This window comes from Phyllobates terribilis, unplaced genomic scaffold (genome assembly GCF_046119375.1).
Source record: "Phyllobates terribilis strain yellow unplaced genomic scaffold, ASM4611937v1 Scaffold_1__5_contigs__length_1240528914, whole genome shotgun sequence".
NCBI lineage: Eukaryota > Metazoa > Chordata > Amphibia > Anura > Dendrobatidae > Phyllobates > Phyllobates terribilis.
This window is the reverse complement of record NW_027362761.1, coordinates 363,663,391-363,681,555: the sequence shown is the minus strand read 5'-3', so window position 1 is coordinate 363,681,555 and position 18,165 is coordinate 363,663,391. Positions and strand designations below refer to the sequence as shown.

Genomic DNA, 18,165 nt, shown 5'->3' with positions numbered 1-18,165 from the left:
ATTCTGCTTGTCCCTACACAATGACCTTTACCCATATCAGAAGAAAACCACAAATGGTGTCCAAATGTCACGCACTGTGTAGGAAAGACTAAGTGCAACACAAAGGGAAGAGGGGAAGGGAGCCCAGACTCTAGGGAAAGGGGGGAGTGGAGCCCTCCTAGGCTGATCTGATATCACCCTGTTTCTCCTACCATCCCTATATTGGTTCTTCACCAGTCGCCGCACATGAACCTACCCCTGTATTTCCCTAGCGCTTGGCCCTGGATAGGGAAGGGGGAATGAGCACTAGTCGATCCCCACTAACAACTAAAGACAACAAGGGAGACAAACACGGGGCAAAAGTAGTTTAGCTTGAGCCGACTTCAGAGAGATAACTCCAAACGTTCTCCTAGTACCATAGAAGTAGAAAGCAGTCTGAAATGGCTCCAAGCTTTCACAAGGAAACAAGTGAATATCACCAGTACCTTCCTGCTGCAAAGTGAAACTATTTAAACACCCAGGCCAGGGTGTCAATTAGAGCAGGAAGGAGGTAGCCGCTGGGTCCTAGAGTGAAACAGCTAAGGTGGTGTCTGTAATGCTAAGAGATCTTCTGCAACCAACTGCAGGGCGACTGCCGGTCACATCTGACACATCCGTGACACCACTACAATAGAAGCAAAATCCAGTCCCAGGCTGGCGTACATTTCGGTCTGTGGCCCATCTTACTCCAGCGCTCGCTTCATTAAGCCTGGCATACAAAACACCAGTCTTCATGATTCTGAGCCTAAGACTTCACCTCTAAGTTATTAGTAGTAGTTAAAGTGAGTAAACCAGATGTGTTCTAGTTTAGAGGATCACACTCTATACTACACCTTAAGTCAGAATTTTACATTCGTATACTAGTTTCCCTACTTTTTTCTTCTTGTAGCCTTGTATAAAGAAAACATAGTAACATAGGTTGAATAAAGACCTAGGTTCATCTAGGTCAAACTTCCTCCCCCAATTGTACTCCCTACAATAACACTACACTAACTTATTAACTAACTGAGACTAGGCCTCGCCAATGTATTATTATTACCATTTTTATTATTGCTGCTCTTTTACAATTAAAAATGAACCCGTTTATAATTTTTTAATTAATTTTGTATTACTCTTGTGATTGTAATAAAGGTATTACTAAAATCCCTATGCCTAAATCTGTTGATCCAGTAGAAGGCAAAAACCCCAGGACACCTTCAGCCAATTTGCGTCACAGGGAAAAATTCCTTCTTGACCCCGAGAAAAGGCGATCAGTCCTACAACCCTGGTCATATTCAAAGCACTTTTTTTTTTCTTCTAGTTTCTTTCTTCAAAAAAGTCTGGTTACATATAAAAAAAAAAGATTTTATTGCAAGGTTAATAGATTGAAGTTGCTAGTCATGCGTTTTCCTTTCCAGGAAAAAGCCAAGACCCAAGGATTATGGAATCTATTCCTTCCGCTAGAGAGTGACCCAGAGGGCAAGTATGGTGCCAAGCTGACAAATATGGAATATGCTCATCTTTGTGAGCTAATGGGGACATCTCTTTATGCACCAGAGGTTTGTATGCAGCATGTACAACCGTGTAAAGCTAATTTTACTTTACCGGCAATGACAGAGCCAAGTGTTGGTATTTTGTCAAGTTGATGGAACTAGTCAGTTGCCATTGTCTCATTGATATTAATATATATTCTTTTTTAGAATACTAGTATTAATTCTGCTCAATATTAAGTCATACATTTTAATAATAATATAAAATAATTATCAATGTTAATATTGAGCAGAATTAATTTTAGCCTGTTGGTTCACCCCTCTGCAACAGTCACGGTTACTCGTGGCCCATTGGAAAAATTAATTACCCACTCCTGCTCTGTGACAAACATTTTAAACTTACTGAGATTTTATTAATCTGCAGTCTGTAGATTTAGTATGTTTCTGACACTGTTACTGTACTGTAATGTTTAGGTATTTAATTGTGCAGCTCCAGACACTGGAAATATGGAGGTGCTAGTTCGTTATGGAACAGAAGAACAGAAGGAGCGATGGTTAAAGCCATTGTTAGAAGGCAAGATCAGATCATGTTTTGCAATGACTGAACCACAGGTAAGGCAATCACTAAAACAAACATTGTGCTTGAGATTTTCTGGACACTATGCATGTTTTTCATTAATATAAGTAATATAAAGCATTTCCCATTTAAGTTACAAAGTAGAAAATTTTGCCCAGAAGTGAAAAATATGCAAAAAGTGTAAATACTTAATGTAAAATGTTATTTCTTTATCTCTTCATTGGGGGACATAGGAGACCATGGGTGTATGCTGCTACCACTAGGAGGCTGACATTAGGAAAAAAAAAGTTAACTCCTCCTCAGTAAGGTACACCCACCAACTGGCACGAAGCTAATTAGTTTTAGCTTTGTGTTAATAGGAGGCTGACACGGGTCTGCTCCCAGACCCTTTTCTACCTTAGGGGCTTGTTGTGTTATTAATCTTTTCCATTTTTCTTACTGATACACGCTGTAGACCACAGTCACAAGCCGTAACAGCTCACTCTGATTTCCCACTTTGAGATCGAGAGAACAGTGTGGTCTTACCCACATTGTACCCTCTAGTGTCTAAGCAGCAGGACCATGCCCACCTAACACATCAAGAGTGTCTCGAGGCTGCCTGGAGGACGGCCCTTGCCATCCTGCCCAGTTGTCCACCATAGCGAGATAGTGCCTATGGAAAGACAGGCCAGTTCCAGTGACCACTCGATCTGGGGCTCCTGGAGACCGTCCTCCAGTCTGTGAAGAATGAGTCAGGATCCGTGCCAAACAGGTGCTCCTTCCCTCCCCAGACTATCCCTCCCCACTAGAGCATCTATCCGGGAGCACCTGAGGTGAGCTCACCAGTCAGGCAGCAAGCTGGTCTCATCTCTCTGTACGTTCAGTCCCCAGGGCAAGATCAGGGCGCTCGCTCCATTCCCAACTTTTTTCCCGTCGGCCGGATGTACAAACCCAGACCCCCGGCTTCCCCGGTCTATCATGCAGACTTCTCCATGCTTTTTTTTGCTCAGCTCCGCCCCCCGCCCGGCAGCCAATCAGCCATCAGCTTCTGAGATGGTTAGGGTTCTGCCCCACATTCCCTGCGCGCTGTCTCCGACTCCGTCCCTTTCTCTCATTATCTGTGGCATTTCTCTCCATCACCGCCGGCCGCGTCACATTCTCTCCGCTGCTGGATGCTTCTAGACGTCACCGCTCCCCTCCAGAGTCTGATTTGGGCCTTGACCGCAAGGATCACTTCTCCTGGATCAAGTAGGCTCTTCCTCAGGGCACACAGGCTCCAGCACTCCTCAGCATTACCTCCACTGGTACCCCCTTTATTTCTGTCTCTAGGGAGACTCGCTCCCGCACACCCCCCCTATTATTCTTCACTTTGCTTGTTTCTGCTACAAAAAAATTGCCCTTAGGTCAGCAATTGGCCCTCTGCTCCAACTGCAGCAATTCTCATAAACAGGCCTCTCAGGAACCCCCCACTGCCAGGGAAGAGAATACAATCCCTCCCCACGAGTGGGCTGTCCCGCTGTCACAATCTGTTGCCGATCTAATCAAGCTTTCTCAGACCCTGGTCTTGGTCATTGAGCACCTGCTGGTGCTCTGATCGTTCCTTGGGATGATCTGGAATCGCCCTCTTATTAACTCCTTCATGGCAGATCGCGCCTGAGATACAAGAAGCGGTCTCATTCCACTGCCCCTGTGTCTCCCTCCACTTCCTCTAGGATGGCCTCTGTCTCCCGCTCCTCCTCCCTTGGGCCCCATGCAGCTCAGGGGTCCCATGTCCACTCCAAGCCGAACTTGGACCTTGATTCTGATTAGGCTTTCAAGTTGCAGGACATGATGAACAGTCGGATTCTTGCCATCAATCAGACCCTTAACGTCAAAGAACAGGACTCCCCTACTACGGAGCCAACTATATCCTTTAAGAAGGTGAAACGCCCTCCCTGAGTATTCTCAAACTATAAAGAGTGGGAGCACCCAGAAAAACGTTTTCAAAGAAGACACGTATGTATATGTTGTATCCCTTTCCTCCCGACCTGCTCAAACCTAGGGCTGAATCTTCCTTTATCGACCCTCTGGTTTCCAGTCTCTCCTCAAATATGATCCTTCCCTTCTCGGACGGCACTTCTCTCAAGGACGCTTCCAACCAGGGCTGTGGAGTCTGAGTCGGTGCTCATTTTGGTGGAGTCGGTATAAAATGGACCGACTCCTAAAATATATAATAAATTGGGTACAGTAGTTCAATGCAGAATGTGCTGAATATTTTTTCATAGGAATTTGGGAAAGTTATGAAATGTCCTATAAATGGCTGTTCTATTCCTGATCTAAGGCTACATTCACACACAGCGTTTTTGCTGCGTTTTTTGAGGATACGTTTTTCAGCTGCAAAAGCAGATCAGCTTTTTAAAAAACCGCATCACCTGAAAGGTTTTTGAGCTCATAGATAATGTTTTCAATAGCAAAAGCAGATTAGAAAAACGCGGCACAAACTGACATGCTCATTCTTTGTGAGGATCCGTTTTTGAGCCCAAAAACAGATCCTCACAAAACGATGTGTCTGAATGTCATATCTTGAAACCCATTGACTTGGGATGCCCAGAGTCACTGCATTGTACTGCAAAAAACGGATCCGCAAAAACGCTGTGTGTGAATTATGGCCATAGCCAGCAAGGGGCAGGGGGGGCAGCTGCCCCCCCCTTGAAGCAGGGGCACGCACCTATCAAAACTCACTTGTATGCTGCAGTGCGCCCGTCCTGCATCGGCTCCAGACTGCAGGGGGCAATCTCCCCTCCTCTGTCCTGTCTTCTGCCGTCTTCACCAGAGAGAGGAGGGGGAGGGGTGCTTGCCCTGCACAGGATCTGATTCCTGGGCTTCGAGCTGGAGAAAGTGAAAGTACTACTGCTCATCTCTGTCACAGGAAGGTAACTAATGCTAATATTGTAGGTGATTATTATGTGCTCTCTGTACAATGTGTGAACTATATGTGCGATATGTGCAATGTACTATTTGCTGTCTGTAGCTGTCATCTGTCTATCGCACTCTGTAACATACCTGGCGGCGTCCTTGCATGGTGGTCCATCTCCCACTGTGCAAGAGCGCGCACTTGATCTCCAGTCCAGAATGTCTCTCTGGCTTCCCTCCATGCTGTCTGTTTGTGTCTGTTTCTGCTGCTTAAGGGCGGCGCCCGATCACTTCCTGCTTTTTGTACCTGCTGTGGGTCACACCCCTTGTGCGTCCTCAGCCTATTGCTGTCTGTCACCTGGTATATAGCTCAGCTGCTCCCATCTATTCCTGCCTGAGCATAGTGTTTCATTCAGTGTGTGCTTGCACTCTGAAGGTGCCAGGTCCCGTTCTGTGTTCTCTTGTCTGCCTATCCTGGAGGCTGTATTTCCAGGCCTGTCTGAACACGCTCCTAGCCTGTTCCTCCTGCCTTCTAGGGGCCGATTACCTAGACCCGTTCCTGTATCTTGTCTGACCTGTCTGAACACGCTCCTAGCCTGTTCCTCCCGCCTTCTAGGGGCTGATTACCTAGACCCGCTCCTGTATCTTGTCTGTCCTGTCTGAACACGCTCCTTGCCTGTTCGTCCTGCCTCTCTGGGGGCCGTATTCCCAGACCCGCTCCTGTATTCCGCTGCAGTGTCGGTCTCCTCCGTACACTCAGTTCCAGTCTGAACTCTCTCCTATCCTTTATCTGTTTTGCCTCTATGTCCGTTCCCTTCCTTTTTCTGCAGAGTCTGAACTCGTACCTAACTCCTGCTTGTTGTCTCTGTACTCCCGTTTGTGAGTTTGTGGTCCACTCGCTACTTCTCTGCTAGTACCCTGTGGGTGTCTGGCTCTGCCTTTCCCTTCCTGTCTGTTCCGTGTGAACAGAGCCCTGTCCCCCCTACTCAGCCTAGCCTGCTCTGACTCCTTTGCTCACCGCTCCGGCGGTTCTAGCCTGCTCTGACTCCTTTGCTCACCGCTCTGGCGGTTCTAGCCTGCTCTGACTCCTTTGCTCACCGCTCCGGCGGTTCTAGTCTGCTCTGACTCCTTTGCTTACCGCTCCGGCGGTTCTAGCCTGCTCTGACTCCTTGCTCACTGCTCCGCAGCCTTGCTCCGCTCTGACCCTTTTGCTCACTGCTCCGGCAGCCTTGCTCCGCTCTGACCCTTTTGCTCACTGCTCCGGCAGTCCTGTCCTGCCCTGCTTCTGCCCGCTGCTCCGTCAGTCCTGTCCTGCCCTGCTTGTGCTCGCTGCTCCTGCAGCCCCGTCCTGCTCTGTTCTTGCCCACCGCTTCGGGCGTTCCCTCTCTGCTGTGGTTGTCTACCGCATCTGCGGTTCTGTGACCCAGTCTGTACGGGCTCCAGCCCGTCCTTTCGGCCAGTACCTCCCTGCCTGCATACTCGCCTGTATCCACCCATCTGCATACCTGCCGTGTTTGCTTACATCCACCAGTCTGTGCCAGCCTAACCTGCCTGTTCCTGAGTCCCAGTGTGTACTGGGTCCTATCCCGCCTGTGTTCCTACCTGCTAGTGCCTCCCTGTCTGCACTCTAGCTGTGCTTGCCTGTACCCCTCTGCCTGTATTGTTCCTGAGTCCCAGTGTGTACTGGGTCCTATCCCGCCTGTGTTCCTACCTGCTAGTGCCTCCCTGTCTGCACTCTAGCTGCGCTTGCCTTTACCCGCCTGCCTGCATACCAGTCGTGCCTGCCTATACCCTCCAGTCTGTGCGCCAGCCTAACCAGCCTGTTCCAGTAATCCCTGTGTGGGTCAACCCCCGTGTCCGGAGTTTGACCTGGAGTAGCACCTGGTCCCTCTGCCCGGTTTCTCCCTGGTGCACTGGCGTCGTATGCCGTCGTGCCATCTTGGTCGGATCGGCCAGATACTTAGTCACGCCCCTCCAGGCACTCTCCGGTTCATGGTCCAGTGGAACCACAACACCCGCACACGCCAGTCAGTCCGGGCGTGTGCATAACACACTCTATCTATCCCTCTATCTATCCATCTATCCCTCCATCTATCCTTTCATGTATCCCTCTATCTATCTATCTATCTATCTATCTATCTATCTATCTCTCCATCCCTCTATTTACCCATCTATTCCTCCATCTACCTATCCATCCCTCTATTTACCCATCTATTCCTCCATCTATCCCTCTATGACTTTATCTTATCTATCTATCCATCCTTTCATCTATCCATCCATATGGCTATCTATCATCTATCTATCCATATATTTATCCATCCATCCCTGTATCCATCTATCCATCCCTCTATTTACCTATCCATCCCTCTATTTATCTATTCCTCCATACTTTACATACACATACATATACTTTAGAAATAGATGATCTTGTTGAAGCTGCTTCAAAACACTTTCATATTCATCACATGCGCTGTGTTGTGCACACGATGCAGCTGGCGATAAGAGATAGTCTGCAAGAGGGACATGCTGGAAAAGTTAGGAAATTGGTTATTGTCGCCAGAACCCCTAAAATTGATTCCATCTTGAAGAGACGTGCTGGGAAAGGGGCAATTGTCGATCAAGCCAAGCCACTCGGTGGGGCAGCACTTATTTAATGATTGAGCGATTGCTTGAACTAAAACAGTTTCTTATAGATATGGCGAACCCTCAGGTAATCCTAAATGAAGGTCAATGGACACAGGTGGCTGAATTGAAGGAATTGCTTAATCACCCATTTACCGTGACTAAAAAATTGCAAGCTGAGGATTTAACTCCTGGCATTTTCATAAGGGAGTGGAAGAACTTGCTATTTTGCCTGTCCCAAAGAGGAGGTTTAATCGCTGATGGCATTTCTGCTTCAATGAAACGGAGAGAGACACAGCTATTGGAAAATAAAAATTTTCTGGCAGCTGTTTATGTGGACCCAAGTCATCGTATACTGCTTGATGATCAACAGCTTACTAAAGGAAAAGAAGCTCTGACTGAAGTAGCAGTTAGGATGAGTGGCCTACAGGAGGACTGCCAGGCATAAGAGGACTTGGGTCCTGACAGTGCTACTGCTGCCATATCTTCATCATCATCAGATGAGGAGTTTGACTTTGACAAGTATTTGGATGACATGGAGCAGAAAAAGCGTTGTCGCAAGGAAAAAAATTTCACTCCGTCTCCTATAGGAAGCAGATTGACCATATTTCAGCAAAATGTTTCACTTGCTCTCAAAGAAATAGAAAAATTCAACCGTTCATCAAAACGGACTGTGCATGAGGCAATTCCTTTATACCCGGAAATTGTTAGAGATGTTGCCCATGTAGTTACGGCTTTGCCTCCAACCCAAGTTAGTGTAGAGAGGTTGTCCTCTAGCCTTAAAATTATTAGGTCAGATTTGAGGTCATCTATGAAGGAGGATCTGATGGAGGCAATTTTATTTCTTAGAACAAATTCATAGACTGCACAAATGTTTTTTAGTATGGTTTTTGTTGAAAACTGTTTTTTGCCACTTAAATAGTTTATTACATAGTGTTATATATATATATATATATATATATATATATATATATACAGTACAGACCAAAAGTTTGGACACACCTTCTCATTTAAAGATTTTTCTGTATTTTCATGACTATGAAAATTGTACATTCACACTGAAGGCATCAAAACTATGAATTAACACATGTGGAGTTATATACTTAACAAAAAAGTGTGAAACAACTGAAAATATGTCTTATATTCTAGGTTCTTCAAAGTAGCCACCTTTTGCTTTGATGACTGCTTTGCACACTCTTGGCATTCTCTTGATCAGCTTCCAGAGGTAGTCACCGGAAATGGTCTTCCAACAATCTTGAATGAGTTCCCAGAGATGCTTAGCACTTGTTGGCCCTTTTGCCTTCACTCTGCAGTCCGGCTCACCCCAAACCATCTCGATTGGGTTCAGGTCTGGTGACTGTAGAGGCCAGGTCATCTGGCGTAGCACCCCATCACTCTCCTTCTCGGTCAAATAGCCCTTACACAGCCTAGAGGTGTTTTTGGGGTCATTGTCCTGTTGAAAAATAAATGATGGTCCAACTAAACGCAAACTGGATGGAATAGCATGCCGCTGCAAGATGCTGTGGTAGCCATGCTGGTTCAGTATGCCTTCAATTTTGAATAAATCCCCAACAGTGTCACCAGCAAAGCACCCCCACACGATCACACCTCCTCCTCCATGCTTCACGGTGAGAACCAGGCATGTAGAGTCCATCCGTTCACCTTTTCTGCGTCGCACAAAGACACGGTGGTTGAAACCAAAGATCTCAAATTTGGACTCATCAGACCAAAGCACAGATTTAAACTGGTCTAATGTCCATTCCTTGTGTTCTTTAGCCCAAACAAGTCTCTTCTGCTTGTTGCCTGTCCTTAGCAGTGGTTTCGAAGCAGCTATTTTACCATGAAGGCCTGCTGCACAAAGTCTCCTCTTAACAGTTGTTGAAGAGATGTGTCTGCTGCTAGAACTCTGTGTGGCATTGACCTGGTCTCTAATCTAAGCTGCTGTTAACCTGCGATTTCTGAGGCTGGTGACTCGGATAAACTTATCCTCAGAAGCAGAGGTGACTCTTGGTCTTCCTTTCCTGGGCGGTCCTCATGTGAGCCAATTTCTTTGTAGCGCTTCATGGTTTTTGCAACTGCACTTGGGGACACTTTCAAAGTTTTCCCAATTTTTCGGACTGACTGACCTTCATTTCTTAAAGTAATGATGGCCACTCGTTTTTCTTTATTTAGCTGCTTTTTTCTTGCCATAATACAAATTCTAACAGTCTATTCAGTAGGACTATCAGCTGTGTATCCACCAGACTTCTGCACAACATAACTGATGGTCCCAGCCCCATTTATAAGGCAAGAAATCCCACTTATTAAACCTGACAGGGCACACCTGTGAAGTGAAAACCATTTCCGATGACTACCTCTTGAAGCTCATCAAGAAAATGCCAAGAGTGTGCAAAGCAGTCATCAAAGCAAAAGGTGGCTACTTTGAAGAACCTAGAATATAAGACATATTTTCAGTTGTTTCACACTTTTTTGTTAAGTATATAATTCCACATGTGTTAATTCATAGTTTTGATGCCTTCAGTGTGAATGTACAATTTTCGTAGTCATGAAAATACAGAAAAATCTTTAAATGAGAAGGTGTGTCCAAACTTTTGGTCTGTACTGTATATATCTCGATATTACATAGTGTATTACACATTTACAATTTATTAATTTTTTGTGTTCTAAAGTTGTATTCCAATAAATATATATTATGTTCTATCTAAATATCTTGATTATTGTATCATAAAAATGATTAAATGTCTGTTCACATTGTACTACAATAAATTTTTCACTTAAATATAAGCAATATATGTTGGAGTCGTGGAGTCTGTGTAAGGGAAAGTGAGGAGTCGGGAGTCGCAGGTTTGGCTTACCGACTCCACAGCCCTGCTTCCAACAGACATATTGAGGCTGGTCAAGTTGGCCTTCGAGTCCACAGGAGCATCGCTCTGCACTGCCTCCACCTGGGTATCTAATCAATTTCTGCCTGGGCTAAGCTCCTTCATCAGGGCATCCTTTCTGGGGCCCCACCCAAGGAACTAGCTGATCAAATTAACCACATGGGTAAATACCTCCTCACAGCTTCTCTTGACTCTGCGGGTTGCTCGGCACTTTCTTGCAATATCACGGCCATTCACAGACTGCTATGACTTAAGGCCTGTAATACAGATGTGGCCTCCAAAAAATCTCACCAATCTCCCCTTTTAGGGTCTTTGCCTGTTCAGAACCAGACTGAATCAAATCATCTTAGACGCTACCAGAGGGAAGAGTACCTCCCTCCCCCAGCAGAGACCCAAGTATCCCCCCGCCGGAAAACGCGTCCTGCATTTTCGCTTATTTGACTAATTTTCGTCTGCTGGGGTATCCAACCATAGGCACCGCTTCCCTGCTTATCAGGAGAAGAGGAGACCCTCCTTCAAGCCGACGGTCTCCTGGCGTCTCGATCCATGACTAACAGATTTTTCTCTGCATGACGGGTCGCTTTCACCTAGGGACTCTCCCAGGGTTGAGCAGCCGTCTTCTCCTATTCAGGAACGTGTGGCTCTCCATAGTCCAGGGTCGCTGGAAAGCTTGGGAGGCCTCAATCCCCATCAACATGTTGGAACTCAAGGCCATCTACCTCACTCTCCAACACTGGCAGGACCTCCTAGCTTGCCACCCAGTGTGCATTCAGTCAGACAATGCCATGGCCGTCGCATACATCAATCACCAGGGTGAAGCTCAAAGCAGATCAGTCATGTCATTAGTCTCTTGAATCCTGGCATGGGCCGAACAGAGGGCATGCACAATATTTGCAGTCCACATTCCTGGAGTCGACAGCTGGGCTGCCAACTTCCTAAGTTGCCAGTGCCCTTTCGGGCGAGTGGTCCCTGAACCCATCAGTGTTCAGACAGATCTGTCAAAGATGGGTCACACCTGACGCTGTCTGCTTCGATGCCCTGGTTCTCCCATGGTCACATTTCCACCTTCCATATCTTTTTCCACCTCTGCTGCTTATTCCCTGGCTCATTAAGAAGATCAAGGCGGAGGGAATACCAGTCGTCTTCGTGGCTTTCGACTGGCCCAGAAGAGCTTGGTACTCAGGAGTGGTCAACTGCATCATAGATTTCACGTGGAAGCTTTTAGGTCATCCAGGCTGCTTTTCCCAGGGTACCCTCTTCCACCAGAATTCAGTCTCTCCATTTAACAGTATGGCTGTTAAATCCGCGGTCCTGAAAGACGCAGGAATCTCTGACCAGGTTATCCAGACCATGATCAAAGCAAGGAAGCATTCTTCCTCTTGCATCTACCATCACACCTGAAAGGCCTTCTTTCACTGGTGCAAAGCTGACCATGCAGCCCCCATCTCCTTCTCTCTCACTTCCTCCCTGGCCTTTCTTCAGTCAGGTCTCGAGTCTTGACTGTGTCTCGGCTCCCTTATCGGTCAAGTATCTACCCTTTCTATCCTTTTTCAAAGAAATCTCGTTCCATTTCTCCCTTTCGTCCTCCCGTGGACCTCTGGGACCTCAACCTGATCCTGAACACTCTTCAGGGTCCCCTCTTTGACCCCATTCGGGACATTTCTCTCACCTGAATTTCCTGAAAGGTCTCCTTCCTGGTAGCAATCAGGTGCGTCTTGGAGCTGGCAGCCCTATCCTGCCGTTCACTTTTCCTTGTCCTCCATCAGGACAAGGTGGTGCTGCATCTTGTTTCTTCTTTTCTCCCGAAGTGGTTTTCCCTTTCCACCTTTAATGAGGACATCATTCTTCTGTCCTTTTCCAACCCACCTTCGGAAACAGTCTCTTCACAAGTTGGATCTCGTCAGAACTCTGTGCTATTATCTTTTCAGAATAGCATCTTTCAGATGCTCTAACTCCTTGTTCGTGATTCCTGAAGGTCACCGCAGAGGTCTTCCGACCTCCAAGGCCACTACCTCCCATTGGATTAATTCTGCCATCCTGGAAGCTTGTCGGGCACAGGATAGATGGGCCCCCACCTGGGGTCAAGGCTCACTCCAGACGTGCAGTGGAGGCTTCCTGGGCCATTCATTATCAGGCCTCTGCTTCAAAGCTCTGCAAAGCTGCTACATGGTCTTCCGTGCATAGCTTCACAAAGTTCCACAGAGTGCATACCTATGCCTCAGCTGATGCGAGCCTGAGTAGGAACGTTCTGCTAACAGCAGTCGCCTGGGCTTAAACCTGTTCTGGGCGTTCTCCTGTGTCCCCCAATGAAGCAATCAAGAAAAGAGGATTTTGGGTACTCACAGTAAAATCTTAGAGCCTTCATTCGGACGACACAGTACTCGCTCTTGTTGGGCTTGTTCTAGTTGTTTGTTTTGTTTGTTGTTGCGTTTACTACTGTTTTCTCACTGACTAGCTTTGTGCCAGTTGGTGGGTGTACCCTGCTGAGGAGGAGCTAACTTTTTTTGCCTCGTGTCAGCCTCCTAGTGGCTGCAGCAATACACGCATGGTCTCCTGTGTTCCCCAATGAAGGCTCCAAGAAAGAGATTTTACGGTGAGTACCCAAAATCCTCTTGTTGTCTTACTTGAAAATACCTGCTCATCTTGCGGCTTCCATCTTTTGTATGCAGTTCTAATCCAGTTCCCCTTTGCTGTGCTAGGGTAAAGTTGTACACTGTCTCCTGTAACACTGTGTACCACTCTGTGCGATTGACCGCTTGGTAGGTGGCAATTCAGAAGCTCAGTAGTGGAATTACACACATTTTTTAAATGTGGTATGTCATGGGAGTCAAACCCACATCCTCTTGCATGACAATCAGCAGCTTTTTCTGTCTATATGGTGTTGTTCTTCTTTACAGGAATATTGTACTGGTACATAGAGATACATACCTATTTAATAGTACCTCTCTATATGCTATGTATTAGAAATAAAAGTCAAGAGATTTTTTTCTCTACAAAATTATTTAAAAAACTGTGAAAAAAAATTACAATATTAACATCTTTATACACTTTTAAAAAGAAACATCACAAACCAGTACATGAACATATTTAGTATCCCTGTAATCATAACACATACAATGCAGTGAACAGATTTATGGTGATTGGCAAATGACACAAAAATTGTTCTGATTGCTTGTTTATTTTTCTCCATTCAATCAATAAAAAAAATGAACACATGTAACTATTACCTAGGGATTATGACGGCTTGTATGAAGGAAATATACTGGATGAAAGAGATTGGTTAAATATTTTAGTTTCATGGGTAATAACAGCTGAGGAGAAGGACTGAAGAAAATTTGAGGGAATAGGATCACTGGTGCAAAAGGAGCAAGGAGCTTTGGTAACTTCTTCCACAATCTGTTCAAAGTGCGGGAGGGAAGCTTCACTGATATAGTGGTGCTTCCGTAAAATTTACAAAGTATGGCTGTTAACTTTATTTATGTTCATTTATTCATAACTGTATCACAAAAATGTTGTGGCTGTACATGTGTTCAACAGGAGACCATAAAGTGCAGGGAAAAAAAAAAAACAGACTAGCAAACTCGGCATGGATCATAAACTCTTAAAGTGTGATGACCTTTAAGTATCATGAATTACAAAACGTAGAGGAGTGAAAAATATATACCAGAGATTGATAGGCTGCAGAGCATTGCATGGAGATACAATTCAGGAGAGGTCACACAAGCAGTGAAAAATATATACCAGAGATTGATAGGCTGCAGAGCATTGCATGGAGATACAATTCAGGAGAGGTCACACAAGCAGTGAAAAATATACAGTACAGGCCAAAAGTTTGGACACACATTCTCATTTAAAGATTTTTCTGTATTTTCATAACTATGAAAATTGGACATTCACACTGAAGGCATCAAAATTATGAATTAACACATGTGGAATTATATACTTAACAAAAAAGTGTGAAACAACCGAAAATATGTCTTATATTCTAGGTTCTTCAAAGTAGCCACCTTTTGCTTTGATGACTGCTTTGCACACTCTTGGCATTCTCTTGATGAGCTTCAAGAGGTAGTCACCGGAAATGGTCTTCCAACAATCTTGAAGGAGTTCCCAGAGATGCTTAGCACTTGTTGGCCCTTTTGCCTTCACTCTGCGGTCCAGCTCATCCCAAGCCATCTCGATTGGGTTCAGGTCTGGTGAGGCCAGGTCATCTGGTGTAGCAACCCATCACTCTCCTTCTTGGTCAAATAGCTCTTACACAGCCTGGAGGTGTGTTTTGGGTCATTGTCCTGTTGAAAATTAAATGATAGTCCAACTAAACGCAAATCGGATGGAATAGCATGCCACTGCAAGATGCTGTGGTAGCCATGCTGGTTCAATATGCCTTCAATTTTGAATAAATCTCCAACAGTGTCACCAGCAAAGCACCCCCACACCATCACACCTCCTCCTCCATGCTTCACGGTGGGAACCAGGCATGTAGAGTCCATCCGTTCACCTTTTCTTTGTCACACAAAGACACGGTGGTTGGAACCAAAGATCTCAAATTTGGACTAATCAGACCAAAGCACAGATTTCCACTGGTCTAATGTTCATTCCTTGTGTTCTTTAGCCCAGACAAGTCTCTTCTGCTTGTTGCCTGTCCTTAGCAGTGGTTTCCTAGCAGCTATTTTACCATGAAGGCCTGCTGCACAAAGTCTCCTCTTAACAGTTGTTGTAGAGATGTGTCTGCTGCTAGAACTCTGTGTGGCATTGACCTGGTCTCTAATCTGAGTTGCTGTTAACCTGTGATTTCTGAGGCTGGTGACTAGGATAAACTTATCCTCAGAAGCAGAGGCGACTCTTGGTCTTCCTTTCCTGGGGCGGTCCTCATGTGAGCCAGTTTCTTTGTAGCGCTTGATGGTTTTTGCAACTGCACTTGGGGACGCTTTCAAAGTTTTCCCAATTTTTCGCACTGACTGACCTTCATTTCTTAAAGTAATGATGGCCACTTCTTTTTCTTTACTTAGCTGCTTTTTTCTTGCCATAATACAAATTCTAACAGTCTATTCAGTAGGACTATCAGCTGTGTATCCACCAGACTTCTGCACAACACAACTGATGGTCCCAACCCCATTTATAAGGCAAGAAATCCCACTTATTAAACCTGACAGGGCACACCTGTGAAGTGAAAACCATTTCCGGTGACTACCTCTTGAAGCTCATCAAGAGAATGCCAAGAGTGTGCAAAGCAGTCATCAAAGCAAAAGGTGGCTACTTTGAAGAACCTAGAATATAAGACATATTTTCAGTTGTTTCACACTTTTTTTTGCTAAGTATATAATTCCACATGTGTTAATTCATAGTTTTGATGCCTTCAGTGTGAATGTACAATTTTCATAGTCATGAAAATACAGAAAAATCTTTAAATGAGAAGGTGTGTCCAAACTTTTGGTCTGTACTGTATACCAGAGATTGATAGGCTGCAGAGCATTGCATGGAGATACAATTCAGGAGAGGTCACACAAGCAGTGAAAAATATATACCAGAGATTGATAGGCATAACCTACACGTGCCCTCCATTCTGCAAATGACTTAAAACTAAAATCCTCCATAATCCGAACTTCCCACTCCCGTCTCCAAGATTTCTCGCGTGCTGCGCCAATTCTTTGGAATGCACTACCCAGGACAGTTCGATTAATTCCCAATACCCACAGTTTCAAACGAACCCTAAAAACACATTTCTTTAGACTGGCGTATCACCTAAACACACTCTGTCTGTCCCAGTTTTCCCCCATATTAAAATCTAATTCAACTTCGGGTCATACCAGCCATGCACATAATAGCCTCTGTCAGGACTGTACACATACTGGCTGGCGACCAGTCCATGTATTATTATTTATCCTATTTAGTATATCAAGGCTGCATTATACAATATATGTACTTTTTACCTTTTGTGTCTCCCCCATTTCCTCATAGACTGTAAGCTTGCGAGCAGGGCCCTCACTCCTTTCGATATGAGATATGCTTATTCTGTATTGTCTGTATATGTCCCCCCTAAAATTTGTAAAGTGCTGCGGAATATGTTGGCGCTATAAAAATAAAAACTATTATTATTATTATATACATACTAAGATGGAGGAGTGGTCTGGGAACAAACAGGTGCTGTGGAATTAAAATGGGAGGAACACGGACAGTGGGAAAGCGGGAGCAAGACAGCAGCTGGAGAAGCAAGGAACATGACATAAAAATGATGATTGATGAAAGATTTAGACACAAGCCATTGGTAATAATAATCAGTGATGGGAAAAGTGCAGAAAAGGAGGGACTTCATTTATTGAAGGTTATTGGTGGCAGCCATAGGTGCTCATAAGGACACAGAAAAGGATGCTGGGTAATGAGGGCCGAGGAATGTTGTCTGGTTTTATTTGCAATACAACAGGACAGTGCTGTGCTCCCCACAAAGACGCAGTTTAAATTAAAAGGGCAGTAATATAAAGGAGGTGCACTGAAGGTTTTAAAATGTAAAGGAAATTTAGGTTGTGATTTTACACATCAGAAACCCTTTCTTCAGCGTGTAGCTACGGTTTAGAATGCGATTTCAAATTTTGTGAGAAAGTATAGGTACACGTTAAAGGTCGCTCAGTTTTTCTACTCAAGCTTCCAGTTAATGAACTTTTCCTATGTACATTTTAAAGAATGTATATGACCCCTTTGGAATTCTCTTTATTTCTGGATTGATTACTAATAAAATATGGTCTGATTGTTTGTTTATAATTCTGACTTAGAAAATAAACAGTTGTAATGTACTTGTCTATTATTGAGGGCACCAAGTAAGCATCCACAGCACAAGGAGAAAAAGTGAACCCTTGAATTTAATAATCTGCAGATTCCCCTATAATAGCAGTCATTTTCAACATACTTTTATATTCTTTGCGCAACATTGAAGAGGAATGTTGGCCCATTCATCCCTGCAATTGTTTAGTGCATCAATACTTTCAGGATGTCTTGTGTAAATAGTCTGCGCCATTATCATTTGCATATACTTTTCACTTTATCGTTTTGCAGCATCTACGGTATACTGTATCTAAAACTATCTACTGTTACATAAACTCATCGCCAGTGTAGTGACCCCATTTTATTGGTCTTTCCTGTTTACAATTATTTGTCTTTTTAAATTATGTATAATATAAAGCTATATATTTTTATTATCACTACTATGAGGCTTTAAGCATCATGGTTCACACTAACTTTTTTTTTTTAAAGAACATATTTGTAAGTATTCAGGCTCTGTGTCCTTTTATTTAATGGGCAAAACACTTGTAAAACCCATGCTTACAGGAGTAGAGCACTGATGAGTGTGATTATAAATACATTTCAACTTTCATGTCACAGCAGTCAGTGTGGGGGCAGGAGCCGCACAGCAGAGATTTCCCTCATTGCAAACACCTCTGTAGTTGCAGCTCTCCTTTCACAGTGCGATCAGCTCTGATGTATTTCCCTCCCCCCACACTAACTGGAGCGAAATGAAAGCTGAATAGTGTTTGTAATCACACTCATCTTTGCTCTACTCCCAGCATGTTGTAATCACACACATATCTACAGTGAGATAATTGAGCTATATATCTTGCAGTGTTATATGGGTCCACATTTTTGTTGGGGAACTATTTAACATAATCAAATGTTAGACAGTAATATCACAATTTTTGACGACATTCTAATTAATATAACAGGATGTACAGTTATGGCG

General features: G+C 44.5%; 1 protein-coding gene across 3 annotated transcripts in view; it reads left to right on the top strand.

The window, feature by feature from the left end:
* Positions 1 to 18,165, top strand: part of ACAD10 (acyl-CoA dehydrogenase family member 10) — an 85,155-nt gene that overhangs the window by 50,964 nt on the left and 16,026 nt on the right. For all 3 annotated transcript variants that reach the window (XM_073676323.1, XM_073676321.1, XM_073676322.1), the window contains 2 exons: positions 1,416 to 1,556; positions 1,962 to 2,099. In XM_073676323.1, coding sequence (XP_073532424.1) covers positions 1,416 to 1,556; positions 1,962 to 2,099 — 279 coding nt within the window. The remainder of the gene's footprint in view (positions 1 to 1,415; positions 1,557 to 1,961; positions 2,100 to 18,165) is intronic.